The sequence below is a fragment of the Moschus berezovskii genome, chromosome 9 (genome assembly GCF_049115385.1).
Source record: "Moschus berezovskii isolate FMDL1 chromosome 9, NW_MosBer_1.0, whole genome shotgun sequence".
NCBI lineage: Eukaryota > Metazoa > Chordata > Mammalia > Artiodactyla > Moschidae > Moschus > Moschus berezovskii.
The window spans coordinates 87,626,605-87,646,287 of NC_142468.1; the positions used below are offsets into that span (position 1 = coordinate 87,626,605).

Sequence of the window (19,683 nt, forward strand, 5' to 3'; positions counted from 1 at the left end):
TGGAATATTCAGTCCATAGAATTCTCCAGGCAAGAATACTGGAGTGGGTAGCTTCTCCCTTCTCCAGGGGATCTTCCCAACCCAGGGATCGAACCCAGGTCTCCTGCATTGCAGGCGGATTCTTTACCAGCTGAGCCATAGGGAAAGCCCAAGAATACTGGAGTGGGTAGCCTATCCCTTCTCCAGGGGATCTTCCTGATTCAGGAATTGAACCAGGGTCTCCTGCATTGCAGGCAGATTTCTTTACCAACTGAACTATCAAGGAAGGCTGGATGTATCTTTGGTTAGTATCTATACTAGAAACCACATGGAACCAATCACCTTGCAGTCTCCATCCTCCACTGCAAGCACATGATATTGTTTCTGTGTTTTAACCAGTCACGGTTGCCACCAGTCAAGGCAAGAGTGTACGAATGCGGAATGGGGGAAAAAGGGACATTTACATCAATTAATTTTAGCAGCATCTTTATTGCAACAAAGAACCTGTAATAAAATGCAACAAAACTAATGTTTCACTTTACATGATTAAAAGCCATGTAGCTGAAAATGAGAAAACCCATAAACTTACTGGAGTGAGACATGCAGTTCTTTTTATACAAGTCAACGCTTAAAACAGCAGGCACTTTATGTTCTAAAATTAAAGACCTGAACTCCAATTGTGCTGAATACAACATAAATTTGTATTTGGGTTATTTAAAAACAAACATACAAACACTACTTCTCTCTCTCTGTGAGGGACTTCTTAAATGATTACCTAGAACTGTCTTTTGACAAAGTAAGAAAAAACTGGAGCCAGCACCTTGCACTAACATGCCTCCATATTTTAGGCTGCAAGATGGATAGGCGAGGTTGGGCTGTGGAAAGGTGAAAGTGAGGAAAATTTCCTATGTCTGCAGGGAATGGACACTCAGCTTCCATATCTTAGTTTAGATATGGCCATGTCTCTTTGCTTACTTTATTTATTTTTTTTTTCTTTGCTTACTTTAAATAGCTCTAATTTGGGTTCCTAGGCTTAAACAAACACTTTATATCCCAAGCCCCAAACCTCCCACTACACCCAGGAAGACACATTGAGTGTAACAATTCTAATTAACTTCAGAATGTCATATACTAATTAGAAGTACTGCTTCATTAATAAGCATGCCTAGCATTTACTTCAGAATGGAAAAATTAACCATTTCATGTTATCTTTAAAATGTTTCATAGGAATATATTAATAAATACTTCTTTAAAAATTTGCCTTTTCTGCATACCATTTAACTTCCATGAGCTGGGATATCTGGATGTAGTCTAATACCGACAAAGCACTAAGGGGCTATGTGGCCATGGGTTTATTTTCTCCTCTCTATATGGAGGTTCCTCCTCTAAAAAACGAGAACATCAGATTATATCAAAGATATAATAGCTTGAAAGTTCTGTAATTCTATAGTAATGAGAGATCTCATAGGAATCATTCCACCTAAAGAGAGAACAATGTTACAGAGAGGTGGGATACACTTTTCTTTAAGAAATAAAACCAGTAAAAGTAAGCATCAGTATCTATTACCTCATTCTTCTGAAAAATCATGCATGCATCATGACTTCTTCTTCTTATGTATGAGGCATTGGAAACAAGCCAGGAATAGCAAGAGGGAAAAACCTTCATTCCAAAATTAATCTCCAGACCAAGGGGAGATACAGTTAATGATACCTTCTGCTTCTTTCAGAGTGAAAACACGGCCAATAATTATTGTATGAGGAGCTATCTTGACTATTGTTTTAGGTTCTTGAAAATCAGTCCAGTGTAAAAACCATCTATTATTTTCTTAATCCAACTCAGTCCTATAGGAGAGTTTCTTAAAGTAGCCCCACAAATGACTTTAGAGTCACCTGGAAAGCTTGTTAGAAATGCAGATTCCGGGTCTCTGCTTAATCAACCAAATCCAAATTTCTAAGAGTGAGGTTCAAGAGTGCATTTCTTTTCAAAAGCATCCCAGATGAATCAGATCTTGAGTCTCTCTGCTCAACACACAAGCAACCATACCTACCTGATGTTTGTTCAAGTGCACCCAATTATCAAACCTGCAAAACTCCCCCTTGATGTTTAACCTAGTGCTTTTTGGTTCTCACTAAAAATGCTGCTATACTCTTGCCTTTTAGTTTGTTGCCCATACACAGGGTACAAACAGTTTTAGTGAGGTTTCTACAGACTGCCTGAATTGACCATGTTTTTCACACTGATTTTAAAAATCAAATTCAGTCAAGTTGTCTTTCAGCATGCAAATTCAGTCAGGTATTTTCCCCCTCCAGAGAAGGAGAATGGCCTTTAACTGACTGACAGGGAATGATAACAGAAGCATTCCTTGTGATGGAGGAAAGCAGATGGCAAGATGCAAAAGGAAAATACCTGTGAATCTGAGAGTCTATGAGGTTCCTTTAAGGTTTGTTTTGGTAAAATACGAGATGCCATTTTGAAAACACAGCCATATTGGGTAGGAGGTTTCAAATGAATAGCTGTCTAAAAGCTACTGTATACCATTTCTACTTTGCATGTTACATAAGGATATATCCTTGGAGGCCAACTAGGTCCACAAGCAAAAATCGTCTTCAGTAATTAGATACAAACTTAAGTCATGGGGGAAAATAGTTTCTTGGGGAAGAATATTACCCAAATCAATTTAATTTAACATTGAAAAGAATATAAACATATCTCAGCATGGGAAAATATCATAAACAAGAAAATCAATACATATACAGTCATAGGGAAAAGTGTGGTACCTATAATACAGTATAAATACAAAAACAGCAAAACCCAATCCCTCTCCACGGACAGAACCACCAGGTCACCCTGCCATCTCTGGACCTCTCCCACCTCCCTTGTGGCCCTCACAGACGAAGTCCACATCTCAAGCACAGTTATCTTTACTAATGGAGGCTGTGCTCTCCAGGATAGGAATCTATTCACTCTGTAATGGTGAGAGAGAGTAAAATTTTTTTCTTTTGGAACACTGTTTAGAAGTACTGATAACGACTTTCCAAACACTGAGGCTTGTGATAAAAAGGGTCAAACTCTTGGGTGCCTTCTCTGACACTGGCTCCAAGGTGACCCAGCCAGCACCCCAAGATTCTAAGATGACAGATCCCAATCAGCACCGTCAGCACTATGAGCTCCCTTACTAGTCAAGCGCTAGGGCTAAATCAGGAAAATGTCATGACCATTCAAGAAATTGCTTAAAAAACACTGAAAAAGAGAGTCATGGCTGGCTGGGGATCAGTTTATGGTAAAGAGGTTGTCTGGAAACCTCTGTATTTTAAGATCACAATATTTAAATAATGCTCAAATAATTTATAAAGGTTAGAGAAAGTTTCAATTTGTAAGGCTTCCAAAATTAAGAAGAAAATAACAAAAAATTAGAATTAGAAATTAACAGTAACTGTAAGGAGCTTTTCTTCCCCTGAATAATGTTAATCTGTAACTCTTGGCAAGAGAGTGATTTCTTAATTCTGGTTTCCTTAGCTAATATTCGAGGAGTTTAAATTTCAGTTCTTAAACTTTTTCATGAGTATTTTTGGTCAGATTATACTTCTACTTAGTTCTTAAGCAGACCCTTGCCTTCTCTCCTTGCCATTCTCCACACCCTGGTTTCCCCGACTCCACCAAAATTCCCTTCCATTGCCCTAAAACTCTGAAACATTTCTATGAGGAAATACCCAATGGAAAACGGCACCACTAAATTTTCTGAAGAATACGAGTGAATGTGTACTTTTTTCTTTTCCCAAAGGGAAAGGAACTGCCTGCAAATATTTAAGCTCTAATTGTCTGATTAAAATTTTCCTGCCTGTAATTATCAATATTATAATCATGCTACATATACAGTTACTTGCCTTTATGTGAAAAGAAAAACCCACTAGGTCATATCATCAAAGAGGACCATTTATACTAGATACAATTTAAATTGGCTAAAAACTGGTCAGTTTGAATGAAACAAATTAAGTGTCTTTAGGAGGCCACTAACTTAACCTTGAACAATCATTAATGATTGGTTAAGTCATAGGTTTAATAGTGATTAGTTTATAACATGCTGGATACACCCCAAGCAATGAAGCAGAAGCGATTCAATTACATTTAAGTGCTATCAAATCTGTAACTAGTCAGAGATTCTGGAATTGAACCAAGCCAATCACTAATTTCATCATATTTTAACAAACTCAAAATATGCTGTAAAAATACACTAAGTCCATGAGGTTTCATAATGCTATTAAAAATGAAAATAAGGTAGTATGAATACACGGTGCTAATGTCTTATTTCTTTCAGTGATTCTCAAGGTATTGCTGGGTCCCTTAGGAATATGTGTCATTTAATTTTGCGTGTGTATGGTTAAAGTATTAGATTACTATCCACAAGCTGTAAACACCTGCATGGCACCAGATATACTTTCAGAAGTAGATGTTATGTGGCAAGTACCAAAATGTGATGATCAATTCTCTATTGATTAAATTTAAACTTCCTCATTTGGTTAACAGCCAGTGTATACCAGAGTTCTACACAGGTCAAAATTATATCACTTTCAGAGCAGCAATACGTGATCCAAGGTTTTCTTGAAGGTAGTGCAAAAGATGCAGTTCATAATGTTCTCCAGATTCAGGAACTCTTATGCTGTGTCTCTCCTGAGGATAGATCTTAAAAAACAACAACAAAATTAAAATGCAAAAATTAAGAACTTAGTATGTCCTTCCAAAGCTTTCCAGAGATTTTCTACAGGATTAATAACATGGAGCAGAGCTTTTCAAATATATTGCATACACACCTCCAATGTAAAGGCCCCCTCCTTTTATTTTCATTAAAAAAAATTTTTTGGCCACGCCCCATGATAGGTAGGCTTTTAGTTCCTGTCCAAGGTAGGAACCCACGCCCCCTGCACTGGAAGTGTGGCATCTCAACCACTGAACTGCTGGGGAAGTCCCTCTTCTGTGTGTAATTCTCTATGTACCTCTAAGCTTACAGAAGGATTGATAGTTCTCCAAGTGTGGTTTGCAGACTTCTGGAGTCTTCAGAAACCCTTTCAAGGGATACACAGGGTCAAAACTACTTTCAGAACAAAACTAAGACGTTAGAGAATACGCGTTTATTCGCTGTGCTGGCATCTGCACTGGTAATGAAAGGCAGTGGTGGGGCAGAGCTGCTGGTGCCTCAGCATGAATCACACTAGTGACATACGCTTTAGCAAAGAAGAAAAAATGCCAGCTTCATCTCAGTAGAAGTAAAATTTAGAATTTTATTAAACTGCAACCCTTGAGCAGAGGTCTTTTTGTATTATTCTGTGGTGATAAAATGGGCAGAATGCATAAAGCACATTCTGCTACAGGATGTCTGAAGGAAAAGACTTGTACAACTGTTTTCTTTCTTTTATCTGTGCCTTGAGGCATGCAAGCTCTAAGTCCCCAACCAGGGATCGAAACCATGCCCCCTGCACTGGAAGTGTGGCGTCTTAACCACTGGATTACCAGGGTCTCTAAAACTGAGCTTTTAAATGGAACTCCGTTTTCTCACTTGAAAGAAAGACATCTACGGTAATTCAGACTTGGCTATTTGGCAAACATTTTCTCAAAAATAATGTGAGCTGGCTACTTCAAAGATAACATTGACAGTATTTGTTGCTAGTGATAAATTTCAAGATTTTAAGTGAAAATTAGAATTTTGGAAAACTTGCATCTACCACTACTATTTCATGAGTTTCCCAATACCTGGAAGACTTTTCTGTTGTGATCAGTGGTAGTATTAATGTATGTGATTTTAAAAATATTGCATGATGAAATGAGTCAACACTTAGAAGTGAACCAGTGTTTTCCAGATGACCAATGCGTGGATAAAAGATGCATCTGAAGTACAAGATCAACCCAACAGACTATACCAGAGCATGAAAAGTTTACAGATATGGCTTCAGATTCCACACTAAAACTAACCTTTAAGAAACTACCATTTGTCCAGTTTCAGTGTAGCAACAAAGAAGAACAGCCATTCTTACCTGAAAAAGCTAAAATATTACTCCCATTTCTTAGCTAGGTATTTTGTGAGGGCGAAATTTCTTCATTTACTTTAGCCAAAACAACATTTCAACAACAGACTATACATGGAAGTTGATATGAGCATTGAGGTGTGTTCTTATTAAGCCAGATATTAAAGGGATTTACAAATATGTAAAACAGTACTACTTTCTCAGTAAAGTTTAAATTGTTTTTCCTCCATTAAAAAAATGCGATCTGTGCTAACATGTAATAATAGTTTATCATTGTTAAATAAATATTTTAAGATTTTCTTAGTCAATATAAAAGCAACACTCACAGACATAACTCACGTGAACAAAAACTTTTTGGTATATAAAAGGGTCCTGAGACCCTTGAAAACTGATGCAATAGCCAAATATCTCATAGTTTACCTAAATAAATGTCAACTAAAACATAAAAGAAGGAAAAGTAACATTTTTCATTTCTTAGGAGCATATAATCCATGCAAGGAGTAGAAATAAGGAAGAAAAGGAAGAATGGTTTCTCTTAAAAGCTTTTTTTTTTTTTAATAATGGAGCAACGGAAGTGGCTAACTTTTGGTTTCTGCTCCAGTGTCAATATAAAATAGAAGAAAATTAAAAGACCATATATTCAGGTCCTAAAAATCCTTTACAACAATGAAATCAAGTAGCATTTCCTCACCCTTCCAAGGGGAAGAAGGAAAGCAAAGGAGGATAGTGAATGGACTCCTGTCATCTTGTCCACGATTACAAACTGAAAGCAGATACAGATACACAAGTCATGTAACCGGATAGGCCAGTTTTCATCCTGACTTCAATAGAATCTTAACTTTTATCCAACTAGAGGCACTGGAACTAAGCCTATTATTTCAGTTCTCTTAAGCAGAGAGTGGCCACAGCTGAAAATTCAACTGCACTCCATAGTTTATTATATTCCAAAGTAACCAATTATGAATCATGACTATTTTAATCAGAAAATTAAAAGAACTTACCTGTAAATCATATGGCTTTCCAGCCCTCACTAAAAAACTCAGTAATATACTGGTGTGTGCAAAATGAACATTCTCATCCAGGAACCCATGTAAGAGTAGTAAACGATTTGGTCTGGAGAAATGGAAATATTAGAGGATGAGGTAAAATAGAGTATTTGGGAAAACTACTTAACTTGTTAAAACTAACCATAACCTACTACAATAACTTCCTTATACTGTAATGTTAGAATAAGGATTCAACATTTCAATATTAAATTAGTAATATATTAACCAGATGCTACACGTGATGAAAAAAATTAAATCATATGTTCAATTTCCTATTAAGATATTAGCATACATCAATAATTACAGCATGTCCCTAGAAAAAGAATAATCATATATGCTATTTGTAAAATCTATGTGAGAAGAAATGGGATTTTTTCCACTCTGAAACAGTGGTGGTGTGCTGTGCTTAGTTGCTCAGTCATGTCTAACTCTTTGAGACCCCATGCACTGTAGCCTGCCAGGCTCCTCTGTCCACGGACATTCTCTAGGCAAGAATACTGGAGTGGGGTGCCATGCCCTCCTCCAGGGAAACAGTGGTATACTTAATTAATAAGCTTCTTTAAGCACTTAAGCAACTGCTTCAAATATAACTTGCTGCTGCTGCTGCTGCTAAGTCGCTTCAGTCGTGTCCGACTCTGTGCGACCCCATAGACGGCAGCCCACCAGGCTCCCCCGTCCTCAGGACTCTCCAGGCAAGAACACTGGAGTAGGTTGCCACTTCCTTCTCTGATGCGTGAAAGTGAAGTTGCTCAGTCGTGTCCTACTCTTCGCAACCCCATGGAGTGCAGCCTACCAGGCTCCTCTGCACATGGGATTTTCCAGGCAAGAGTACTGGAGTGGGTTGCCATTGCCTTCTCCGATATAACTTGCTAAAAAACCCAAATTATATGAACTGGCCTATAATTCAGCTTTAAGAAAACAGCCATGCTTTCTAGTAATCCATAAAATATTAGTTTTATTTTTGTCACATTTGTAGCTTTCCTTATTGTTAAAGACAATCTTAAAAAATACAATTTTAAATTTATAATTTTAAAGCTTGAACTTACTCAGAGGGGAATTTTTCTGCTTGCATGGCCACAGATCCTAAGTAATAGCCCTGTTCATTCTGGTCAGGGTGACCCATATAACGTTCCGTGTAGCCTGTATCATAGAAGATCCATAGAGTGACTGGGGCCCCAGCAATAGCAACCTACAGAAGGTAATAGTGACAGTCAAGTGTGGTTCAGAAAAGAATGGTTAACACCGAGAGTCTATAACTGCAAATTTATAGGCTAAAATTATCTTTAGGCTTTCCTCACAACTATGGTCTCAGGCAACTCAGAAAATCGAAGGGGAATGCCAAGGTCAAGAACTTGATACTTAATGAGTCAGCTAGTTTCATGTTCCACAGCGGTGCCACACACTAAATCCTTAACCTGGGCTGGATGAAACATAAACATGAGTCTCCGTTAGAAGAGGAGGATGAACTAGAACACAGGAATGCCTCAGTGTAAGCTGAGGAAAAAATATGGGACACATGTCAGCTTTACATGAGAAGAGCAGTCATTTTCTTCTTCTTTGGTTTTTTAGCTTCTGTTGGCAGTACAGAATTTAAAACAATGAATGAAATATATTTACGTACTAAACACTTGTCTCATTTAAGGCTCCCACACAGTTTTATATTTAAATATTATAATTATTTTCTTGACAGCTGCAAGACTGGGAAAATTATGGCAGCATTCAGACTTCATTTTGTGGTTACTATTATAAATAAAGATTATCTGAATATACAAAAACCCTATCACTTTTATTCCTAAAAGTAAATAATTTCCACTGTAAAATAAAATCATGTTAATGAAATATTAAAAATAGAAAAATGCTACTCATTATTTCCATTTTCTTAAAAGTTTTTAGCATTTTTTTTCTAACATTTTTCTAAGAGGTTGTTTATAAAGTTGTAATCACTGCTTATATATTTAGTAGTTTATTCATTTGGTACAGATTTACTGAGGACCTACTATGCACCAAGCACTGTGCTTGGCTGCTGGGGATACAATATAGGACAAATAGATCCCTGCCCTCAGAGGCTGTAGCCCAATAATTAAACAAGTTAAGAACAACCCAATACAAATGTGGGTTTTCCTAATCATGATTATCTCCCATAATATTTGGCATATGTCTTTTAAAAGCTAATAACTGATCAAGCTGACAAGTATTTTATACAGATATATACAGATAAAGAAATATAAATATATATCCCACAAGTTGACAAGATAAATCTATTATTTCTCATGGCTGTTAAACACACAAACCCTAACATTTCATAATACTGTCAACTTCAGAAAATTGATTCTTTTCTCGTATCTCAATTTATAGAAAATTCTACCCTTATTGCAAAAGAAATACCATAGGAAATCACATACCCTGAAGATATCTGACCTCTGCATTAACGCCATTAGGGACAGGTATCCTCCATAGGACCAGCCATGGATGCCCACACGATCTAAGTCAATGAAATCATATTGAGAGGCTAGATACTGGAGTCCTTCCACTTGATCGTCAATTTCTATTTGACCCTGTCAAAAAAAAGGGAGAACATTTCACTGATTCTGATAAATAAAAATCTCATTATAAGAGTGTTTTGAAAGCTGGCAGATGTTCTTACTAAAAACACCTGTGGTTTTTTTTTTTAGAAAAGAACTTATTATTGATTGAGATTCTGTGGCTTGGAAAAAAAATTTTTTTAACTCTATTTAGAGATAGGAAAATATAGCTTCTGTTGCTAGCCTGTCCTAGAGTTTAGTTACCCCTTAGTCACAAAGTTCTTTCCTACTGCAACCCAAAATGTCCTTTGTCATATGGGTATTGCCCATTTCCATTTGTTCTGTTGTCTGCTAAGAGGTCAGCATCTTCCTTGTAACAAGCCTTCCTATACCCAAAGATAAAAAATTAGCCCCCTTAAGTGGATGACTCACTTTACTTCTCTTTAAAACTTCATGCAATAAAGTGGAAGGACTCACTCTTGAGGTCTTGTCCTCCTCTTTGCCCATTATCTACCTCTAGGAATTGAACATACAGTTTCTTTAAAGTCCTATATAGTCCTAATTCCTATCACCACCACCCTGTCTGTATTACTAGGCCTGCCAGTGCACACAATCTCACTTCACTGAGCCAAAAACAAACATAAAAACAAAAACTTACATGAGAATACAACATAAGGTCAAAGAACTGGCTGTGGGAGAAAATCCCCATGTCTTACTCAGCATGTCCAATACACTGGCAAACACAGTAACTGCCTTACTGTGCAAAAGGAACATCGGATTCTCATCATTTCCCAAAGCAGCAGAAAGGACATGGGGCATCTCTAAAAGGTAGCATTTAAAGCTTCCTGTAGAGAGAAAGAGGCTTGTCACAAGGAAGGCACTAACCAGTTGGTTTCTCTCTTCACAGAGGACAGAACAAATCTCAATTATTCCTCTTAATAGTGTACAGGATGCTGAAAACTAAATGTGATGCCTTCTGGCTAAACTAGACATAAGAGAGGGGGTTTCTATGTAAAAGTGGTTCTATCTCAGCTCCACAAAGCTACATACAGGTGGACTGGAGTAGCCTAGTGCGTATCAGGTGGCGCCTTCCCTCCCACCCCAAACACATGCTCACACACACACTCACTCACAGTCCCTTCCCCCATTTCTGTCTCTGGGATTTCACATCAAACAAAGCACCAAGAAATGCAAATGTCTTTAAAAGAGAAATGCTGGTATGCTCACACACCATTTTATACTTAAAGGCGCCTTCAAATTTAAGCCCTCGGTGGCAAGACCCCCTGTTGTCTATCACCACAACCACATAGCCCAGAGAGGCCAGGGTGTTCAGTCGGAAGTACTTCACTCCTTTAAACCGATTATTCACCAACTGCACCTGAGGAAGAAAGACAGCTTCAGTGAAATGTATTCTATGGCAGCTACAAAAGCAAATCAGAGAGGCAGGATGCTGCGAAAACTAGAAAGCTTACATTTTTAGTATTAGTTTGCCTATAAAATGAAATTATTTTCCCTTGGCAAAAACACATAAAATGGACCCTCTTAAAAATTTAAGTGTACAACACCATATTGTTAATCATAAGACAATTTTGCACAGTGGATCTCTAGAACTTATTCATCTTGCATAACTCAGATTTTATGGTCACTGTTTAGTAACTCCCTCTTTCCCCTTCCCTGATATATTTTTAAATTAACTTAAAATCTTTTCACATTTATGTTATTTCTTTTCTTTCTTAACTTCACATGCAAAGTTCAGAGGATTAATGAACAATTACAGACTTAAAAATTATAATCTAGATATTAACTACTATAAGATAAATGATTTAGTCTATTCCATAAAAAAAGTTACTAAAATGATACTTCTACCCTGAGAAAGAAATGCACCCTTCAAATGATGGAACAGGACCATTTTTTTTTTCTCCCTACCTGTATCTTCTGGGATTATCTCTGACCAGTAGAGGGAAAACCTAAGTACTTTAATAAAATACTGTGACCAATCAGCTTATTTTTTCCTGTTACACAGATCAGTGCAAAAGGTAAGATAATTCTTAAAAAAACTTTAGCACCCTAGAAATTATACTTCAAAATGACTGAGAAATTAAATGTAGTTTATTGCTTCACCAGAAGTAAACTCTCCAGTGAAAAGAAGACTTTTAACTAACCGGCAAAAGGCTACAGAAGTTCAAGGTTTTGTTGGACACTAAGAGCACAGAGGGGCAAGAGACGCCGGCCCTGGCGGCGCAGACGCAAGAGACGCCAGCCCCGGTGCAACGGACCACGCAAAGAGGCGCGGCCGAGAGGAGCTGCCCCACATCCAATAGGCGGTGGCTGCGCGGGCGCAGGAGGGCGGAGAGGAGCTACTCCACGTTCAAGGTCAGGAGGGGCGGCGGCCTTGAGGAGACACCCCTCATCCAAGGTAAGGTGCAGCGGCTGCGCTTTCTTGGAGCAGCTGTGAAGAGATATCCCACGCCCAAGGTAAGAGAAACCCAAATAAGACGGTAGGTATTGCGAGGGGGCATCAGAGGGCAGACACACTGAAATCATAATCACAGGAAACTAGTCGATCTGATCACATGGACCACAGCCGAATGTGGTCCACTGGAGAAGGGAATGGCAAACCACTTCAGTATACTTGCCTTGAGAACCCCATGAACAGTATTAAAGGGCAAAATGATAGGATACTGAATGAGGAATTCCCCAGGTCGGTAGGTGCCAAGTATGCTACTGGAGCTCAGTGGAGAAGTAACTCTAGAAGGAATAAAGGGATGGAGCAAAAGCAAAACCAATACCCAGTTGTGGATGTGACTGGTGATAGAAGCAAGGTCCGGTGCTGTAAAGAGCAATATTGCATAGGAACCTGGACTGTTAGGTCCATGAATCAAGGCAAATTGGAAGTGGTCAAACAGGAGATGGCAAGAGTGAACATAGACATTCTAGGAATCAGTGAATTAAAATGGACTGGAATGGGTGAATTTAACTCAGATGACCATTATATCTACTACTGTGGGCAGGAATCCTTTAGAAGAAATGGAGTAGCCATTATGGTCAACAAAAGAGTCCGAAATGCAGTACTTGGATGCAATCTTAAAAACGACAGAATGATTTCTGTTCGTTTCCAAGGCAAACCATTCAATATTACAGTAATCCAGGCCTATGCCCCAACCAGTAACGCTGAAGAAGCCAAAGTTGAATGGTTCTATGAAGACCTACAAGACCTTTTAGAACTAACACCCAAAAAAGATGTCCTTTTCATTCTAGGGGACTGGAATGCAAAAGTAGGAAGTCAAGAAACACCTGGAGTAACAGGCAAATTTGGCCTTGGAGCACGGAATGAAGCAGGGCAAAGGCTAATAGAGTTTTGTCAAGAGAACGCACTGGTCATAGCAAACACCCTCTTCCAACAACACAAGAGAAGACTCTACACATGGACATCACCAGATGGTCAACATCGAAATCAGATTGATTATATTCTTTGCAGCCAAAGATAGAGAAGCTATATACAGTTAGCAAAAACAAAACCAGGAGCTGACTGTGGCTCAGATCATGAACTCCTCATTGCCAAATTCAGACTTGAAGAAAGTAGGGAAAACCACTAGACCATTCAGATATGACCTAAATCAAATCCCTTATGATTATACAGTGGAAGTGAGAAATAGCTTTAAGGGACTAGATCTGACAGACAGAGTGCCTGATGAACTCTGGACGGAGGTTTGTGACACTGTACAGGAGACAGGGACCAAGACCATCCCCATGGAAAAGAAATGCAAAAAAGCAAAATGGCTGTCTGAGGAGGCCTTACAAATAGCTGTGAAAAGAAGAGAAGCGAAAAGCAAAGGAGAAAAGGAAAGATATAAGCATCTGAATGCAGGGTTCCAAAGAATAGCAAGGAGAGATAAGAAAGCCGTCCTCAGTGATCAATGCAAAGAAACAGAGGAAAACAACAGAATAGGAAAAACAAGAGATCTCTTCAAGAAAATTAGAGATTCCAAGGGAATATTTCATGCAAAGATGGGCTCGATAAAGGACAGAAATGGTATGGACCTAATAGAAGCAGAAGATATTAAAAAGAGGTGGCAAGAATACACAGAAGAATTGTACAAAAAAGATCTTCACGACCAAGATAGTCACGATAATGTGATCACTGACCTAGAGCCAGACCTCTTGGAATGTGAAGTCAAGTGGGCCTTAGAAAGCATCACTACGAGGTGACGGAATTCCAGTTGAGCTATTTCAAATCTTGAAAGATGATGCTGTGAAAGTGCTGCACTCAATATGCCAGCAAATTTGGAAAACTCAGCAGTGGCCACAGGACTGGAAAAGGTCAGTCTTCATTCCAATCCAGAAGAAAGGCAATGCCAAAGAATGCTCAAACTACCGCACAATTGCACTCATCTCACACGCTAGTAAAGTCATGCTCAAAATTCTCCAAGCCAGGCTTCAGCAATATGTGAACCGTGAACTCCCAGATGTTCAAGCCGGTTTTAGAAAAGGCAGAGGCACCAGAGATCAAATTGCCAACATCTGCTGGATCATGGAGAAAGCAAGAGTTCCAGAAAAACATCTATTTCTGCTTCATTGACTATGCCAAAGCCTTTGACTGTGTGGATCACAATAAACTGTGGAAAATTCTGAGAGATGGGAATACCAGACCACCTGACCTGCCTCTTGAGAAACCTGTATGCAGGTCAGGAAGCAACAATCAGAACTGGACATGGAACAACAGACTGGTTCCAAATAGGAAAAGGAGTACGTCAAGGCTGTATATTGTCACCTTGCTTATTTAACTTATATGCAGAGTACATCATTAGGAACGCTGGGCTGGAAGAAGCACAAGCTGGAATCAAGATTGCTGGGAGAAATATTAATAACCTCAGATATGCAGATGATACTACCCTTATGGCAGAAAGTGAAGAGGAACTCAAAAGCCTCTTGATGAAAGTGAAAGAGGAGAGTGAAAAGGTTGGCTTGAAGCTCAACATTCAGAAAACAAAGATCATGGCATCTGGTCCCATCACTTCATGGGAAACAGATGGGAAAACAGTGGAAACAGTGTCAGACTTTATTGTTTTGGGCTCCAAAATCACTGCAGATGCTGACTGCAGCCATGAAATTAAAAGACACTTGCTCCTTGGAAGGAAAGTTATGACCAACCTTGATAGTATATTAAAAAGCAGAGACATTACTTTGCCAACAAAGGTCCATCTAGTCAAGGCTATGGTTTTTCCAGTGGTCATGTATGGATGTGAGTTGGACTGTGAAGAAAGCTGATCGCCGAAGAATTGATGCTTTTGAACTGTGGTGTTGGAGAAGACTCTTGAGAGTCCCTTGTACTGCAAGGAGATCCAACCAGTCCATTCTAAAGGAGATCAGTCCTGGGTGTTCATTGGAAGGACTGATGCTAGAGCTGAAACTGCAGTGCTTTGGCCACCTCATGCGACGAGTTGACTCACTGGAAAAGACTCTGATGCTGGGAAGGGTTGGGGGCGGGAGGAGAAGGGGACAACAGAGAATGAGATGGCTGGATGGCATCACTGACTCTGTAGACATGAGTTTAAGTGAACTCCGGGAGTTCGTGATGGACAGGGAGGCCTGGCATGCTGTGATTCGGGGGGTCGCGGAGAGTTGGACACGACTGAGCGACTGAACTGAACTGAAGAGCAAAGAGGAACTAAAGAGCCTCTTGATGAGGGTGAAGGAGGAGCGTGTAAGAGCTGGCCTAAGACTAAATATTTAAAAAACTAAGATAACGGCATCCAGCCTCATTACTGCATGGCAAACAGAAGGGAAAAGGCGGAAGTAGTGACAGATTTCCTCTTCTTGGGCTCCAAAATCACTGCAGATGGTGACTGCAGCCATGAAATCAGAAGACAATTGCTTCTTGGCAGGAAAGCGATGACAAACCTAGACAGTGTGTTGAAAAGCAGGGACATTACTCTGCCGACAAAGGTCTGTATAGTCAAGGCGATGGTCTTCCCAGGGGTCAGGTACGGTTGTGAGAGCTGGACCATAAAGAAGGTAGAACACCAAAGAACTGATGCCTTCAACTGCGGTGCTGGAGAAGACTCCTGAAAGTCCCTTGGACAGCAAGAAATCAAACCAATCTTTTGTTTTGTTCCGTTTCTTGGTGCCAGAACCTGGGACAAACCAGTCAATCTTAAGGAAGATCAACCCTGAATATTCACTGGAAGGACTGAAGCTGAAGCTCCAGTATCCTGGGCATCTGACGCAAACAGATGACTCATTGGAAAAGTCCCTGATGCTGGGAAAGATTGAGGGCAGAAGGAGAAGAGGGCGTCAGAGGAAGAGATGGCTGGAAGGCATCACCAATGCAATGAACATGAACTTGGGCAAACTCCAGGAGATGGTGAGGGACAGGGAGGCCTGGTGTGCTGCAATCCATGGGGTCGCAAAGAGTCAGACACAACTGGGGGACTGAACAACGACCAACAAAGACAGATAATAAACAAAAAATGGATTCTGGCAAAATTGAGAAAGTGTTCTCTGATGGAAACCATTGGTAAAACCAAGTTGGCCAGGAATTAAAATAAGAATTGATGCTGTCTTCACTCAATAAATACCTACTGATCATTTACTGGGCTAGACTGGAGGTGGGCATGTACAAAAATCTTCCTTTTGAACTTCTGGATGTTTAGTTACCACTGTAACAACTGCCAAACAGGTCTTTCTGTTTCTATACTTGTCCTCCATATAATCTATTCTCACAGTAACAGAATGATGTTTTAAAAATGTAAACCAGGTATGACTTTATAGCTTGGCTCCTCCTAATGGTAGGGCATTTAGATCAGAGTAAGATCTAAATTCCTTACCACTGCCTTTGAGACCCTACATTATTTGGTCCTTGGCTATTTTCTCTCACCTCATCTCATACCATTTCTCCCCCCGAGCACTGTATTCTAGTCTTACTATCAATTATATCAACTTGGTTCTAACCCCAGGACCTTGACATTTATTTTTCCCTCAGTCTGGAATGCTCTTCCCTCAGATCTTTAACATGGCTTATCCCTTCTCATCCTCTGCAACCTCAGAGAGCTTCCTTGAGCTTCCAATCAGAACCCTCATTTTAGTCACTTTGTTATCTTCCTTCTCAACAATTATTCGTAACACTTCCATTATATGAAGTTATATAATTTATCTTATTTTCCTCATTAATCTTCATGAGGGTGGGACATTACTCTGATTTGTTCATTATGGTACCCTCACTGCCTAGAATACTGCTTAGTACATAACAGGCACTCAGTAACTATTTGCTGAATAAATGAATGAAAAATAGAGAATGATGGTTTTCCTTTCTACCTTGGGAAGAGGTGTGTGGTGGGCAAAGGTGCTTGTTTTTAAAGAAGGGAGCTGCAAAAAGAAGTAGTAAGCCTAGATGAACACAGATACGAACATATAAGAAAATTAACTCACTTCTTTGCCTGCCGTAAATCACCGAAGACAGCCTCAGTTGCCCGATAGGAACTTTTCCCCCCAGAGCCAGTGTTTTTGCCTTTGCAGCCTCAAGGCCTGCTTCTTCTTAGAAGAAGGTACTTAAACATAATGCCCTTTAGCACCAAGAATTCAAAAGTTTTCTTCAGTATCAATTCTTCAAAGCCTGTATTCTGCTATTTTAACCTCTCATGCATTTATGTTTGCAGAACAGTGTCCGACACATAGGAAGTATTGTATTTGTTAAATAAACATTTTTAAACAACACTGCTGCTGCTGATGCTAAGTCGCTTCAGTCGTGTCCAACTCTATGAGACCACATGGATGGCAGCTTTGTTAAATAAACATTTTTAAACAACACTACTGTTATCAATAAAAAGTTTAAAGCAATAAGCCTTAACAACTTCAAATAGAATTATTTGTTGCTTTCTGTGGTTTCACTTATGTCCTACTGCAGGCATTGCTACATTTAATCAGGAAGTAATTCCTTTCATGTTATGAATTGAGACACTGTTCCTATTCAAAAAGACTCCCACTTTGACCTGAATACCCACCAAGGAAAGGAAAAAAAAAAAAAGGCTTGGATCACTTTTAGGATTTAATCAAATTTTGCAAGGTTACTGTGTGCTAGTAGAAAGATTCTGGTCTTACATTAAGGAGTCTCTTCATAACTAATCAAAATGACTATCAAACACAAGGATGAATGATCTCCCAATGGGTTGAAGTGCCAACCAATTCTATCACTCAAAGTCTTATGGTGATATCTCCCTGCAGACTGAATACCAGATTTTCCTGGGGCCGCACCAAATTTGAACGCATCCAAAGAACACTCTGAGAAACAAACAGCTCTATTTTAGTGGTATTACATACATTCACACTGTTGTACAACCACCACCACTACTGATTTCCAGAGCCTCTTCATCATCTCAAACAGAAACTTTAAATCTTTAACCAATAATCCCTATCCCTCCCCCAGTCCCTGACAAGCTCTATTCTACTTTCTATCTCTATGAATTTCCTTCTTCTGGGTATCTCACACAAGTGGAATAATACAACACTTATCCTTTTGTGCCTGGCTTATTTCACTTAGCATAATGTCCTCAAGGTTCATCCATGCAGCCTAAGTCAGAATTTCCTCCTTTTTTAAGGCTGCATAATATTCCTTGATGTATCACATTTTGTTTACCCATTCATCTATCAAAGGACACCGGGGTTGCTTCCACCTTTTGGCTATGGTCAATGATGTTGCAACTGACACTGCATACTTGTAACTCAAACAAATATCTGAGTCTCTGCTTTCAATTCTTTTGGGTATATAACCTGAAATGGAATTGCTGGATCAGATTATAATTCTATGTATAAATTTTTGAAGTACTGCTATATTTTTTTTCACAGCAGCTGCATCATTTTACATTCCCATCAGCAAAGTAGAGTTCCAATTTTCCTATACCCTTACCAACATTTATTATTTTTTTATTAAAAAAGAGCTATTCTAAAGGGTATGAAGTGCTATCTCATTGTGGTTTTGATTTGCATTTCCCTAATGATTAGTGACACTATCTTTTCTTATGGCTTAGACTTTTTAAACTTAATTACTAATATATGGGGGGCTTCCCTGGTAGCTCAGACAGTAAAGCGTCTGTCTACAATGCAGGAGATCTGGGTTCAATCAATGGGTTGGGAAGATGCCCTGGAAAAGAAAATGGCAACCCATTCCAGTACTCTTGCCTAGAAAATCCCATGGACTGAGGACCCTGGCAGGCTATAGTCCATGGGGTCACAAAGAGTTGGACACGACTGAGTGACTTCACTTCACTAATATAAGGAGTCCTTTAGTCTTAAAAATCTAGATGACCAGCTAGTTTTTATAGTATGTTTTTCACATATCTCATATATCATTTCTTCATTGGGAAGAAGAAACATCCTTTTTATTTAAATAACAGAACATGTAAAGCTTTTAAGAGTGTCCTGTAATTTCTCTCGAATTTCTTTATATTACGCCTTTTTTTTAAGTTCACAAAGATCTGGCTTCCAAGTTTTTAAGAGAAATCTCATTTAACTCTTTCATAATTTATGTGTAGATAACTACTATATAAATGCAAATCACGTTTTGTTTGTAAAACACATTAAACAATGGCAAAGTGACTTAAATTGATATATGATCATCACTGCTGAGATGTTATGGCTTATGTAGCTACCTTTTATGTTTTCAATAACGTGACACCTACATACACTTCCAGATCTGAATAACTGGATATAACTGTAAAATAGGATATTTACTGAATTCTAGAGAGTTGTAATTGGACCTCCCTGATGGTGAAGTAGGTAAGAATCCATCTGCGAATGCAGGAGACACAGGTTTGATCCCTGGTCTGGGAAGATCCTACATGCCACGGTGCAACTAAGTCCACGGGCCACAACTGCTGAGCCTGTGCTCTAGAGCCCAGGAGCCACAACTCCTGAAGCTGGGAAGCCCATGCACCTAGAGCTTGTGCTCTGCAGCAAGAGAAGCCATCACAGTGAGAAACCTGCGCAAGTGCAACAACGAGTAGCCCCTGCTGGCCAAACCTACAGAATGCCCGAGTACAGCAACAAAGACCCACACAATCGAAAAGCAGACTAATTTTAAAAGAGAGAGAGAGTTATATTAGGAAAAAACATATATATATGTA

General features: G+C 39.1%; 1 protein-coding gene across 7 annotated transcripts in view; it reads right to left on the reverse strand.

The window, feature by feature from the left end:
• Positions 1 to 448: 448 nt before the first annotated feature.
• Positions 449 to 19,683, reverse strand: part of DPP8 (dipeptidyl peptidase 8) — a 62,185-nt gene continuing 42,950 nt past the window's right edge. For 6 of the 7 annotated variants that reach the window (XM_055435626.2, XM_055435629.2, XM_055435625.2 and 3 more), the window contains 5 exons: positions 10,797 to 10,943; positions 9,446 to 9,598; positions 8,090 to 8,232; positions 6,999 to 7,110; positions 449 to 4,660 (listed from right to left, as the gene is read on the reverse strand). In XM_055435626.2, coding sequence (XP_055291601.1) covers positions 4,538 to 4,660; positions 6,999 to 7,110; positions 8,090 to 8,232; positions 9,446 to 9,598; positions 10,797 to 10,943 — 678 coding nt within the window. In that variant the 3' untranslated portion in view covers positions 449 to 4,537. Of the gene's footprint in view, positions 4,661 to 6,998; positions 7,111 to 8,089; positions 8,233 to 9,445; positions 9,599 to 10,241; positions 10,411 to 10,796; positions 10,944 to 19,683 lie in introns of those variants that run through there. The other variant, XM_055435631.2, reaches the window with a different exon arrangement.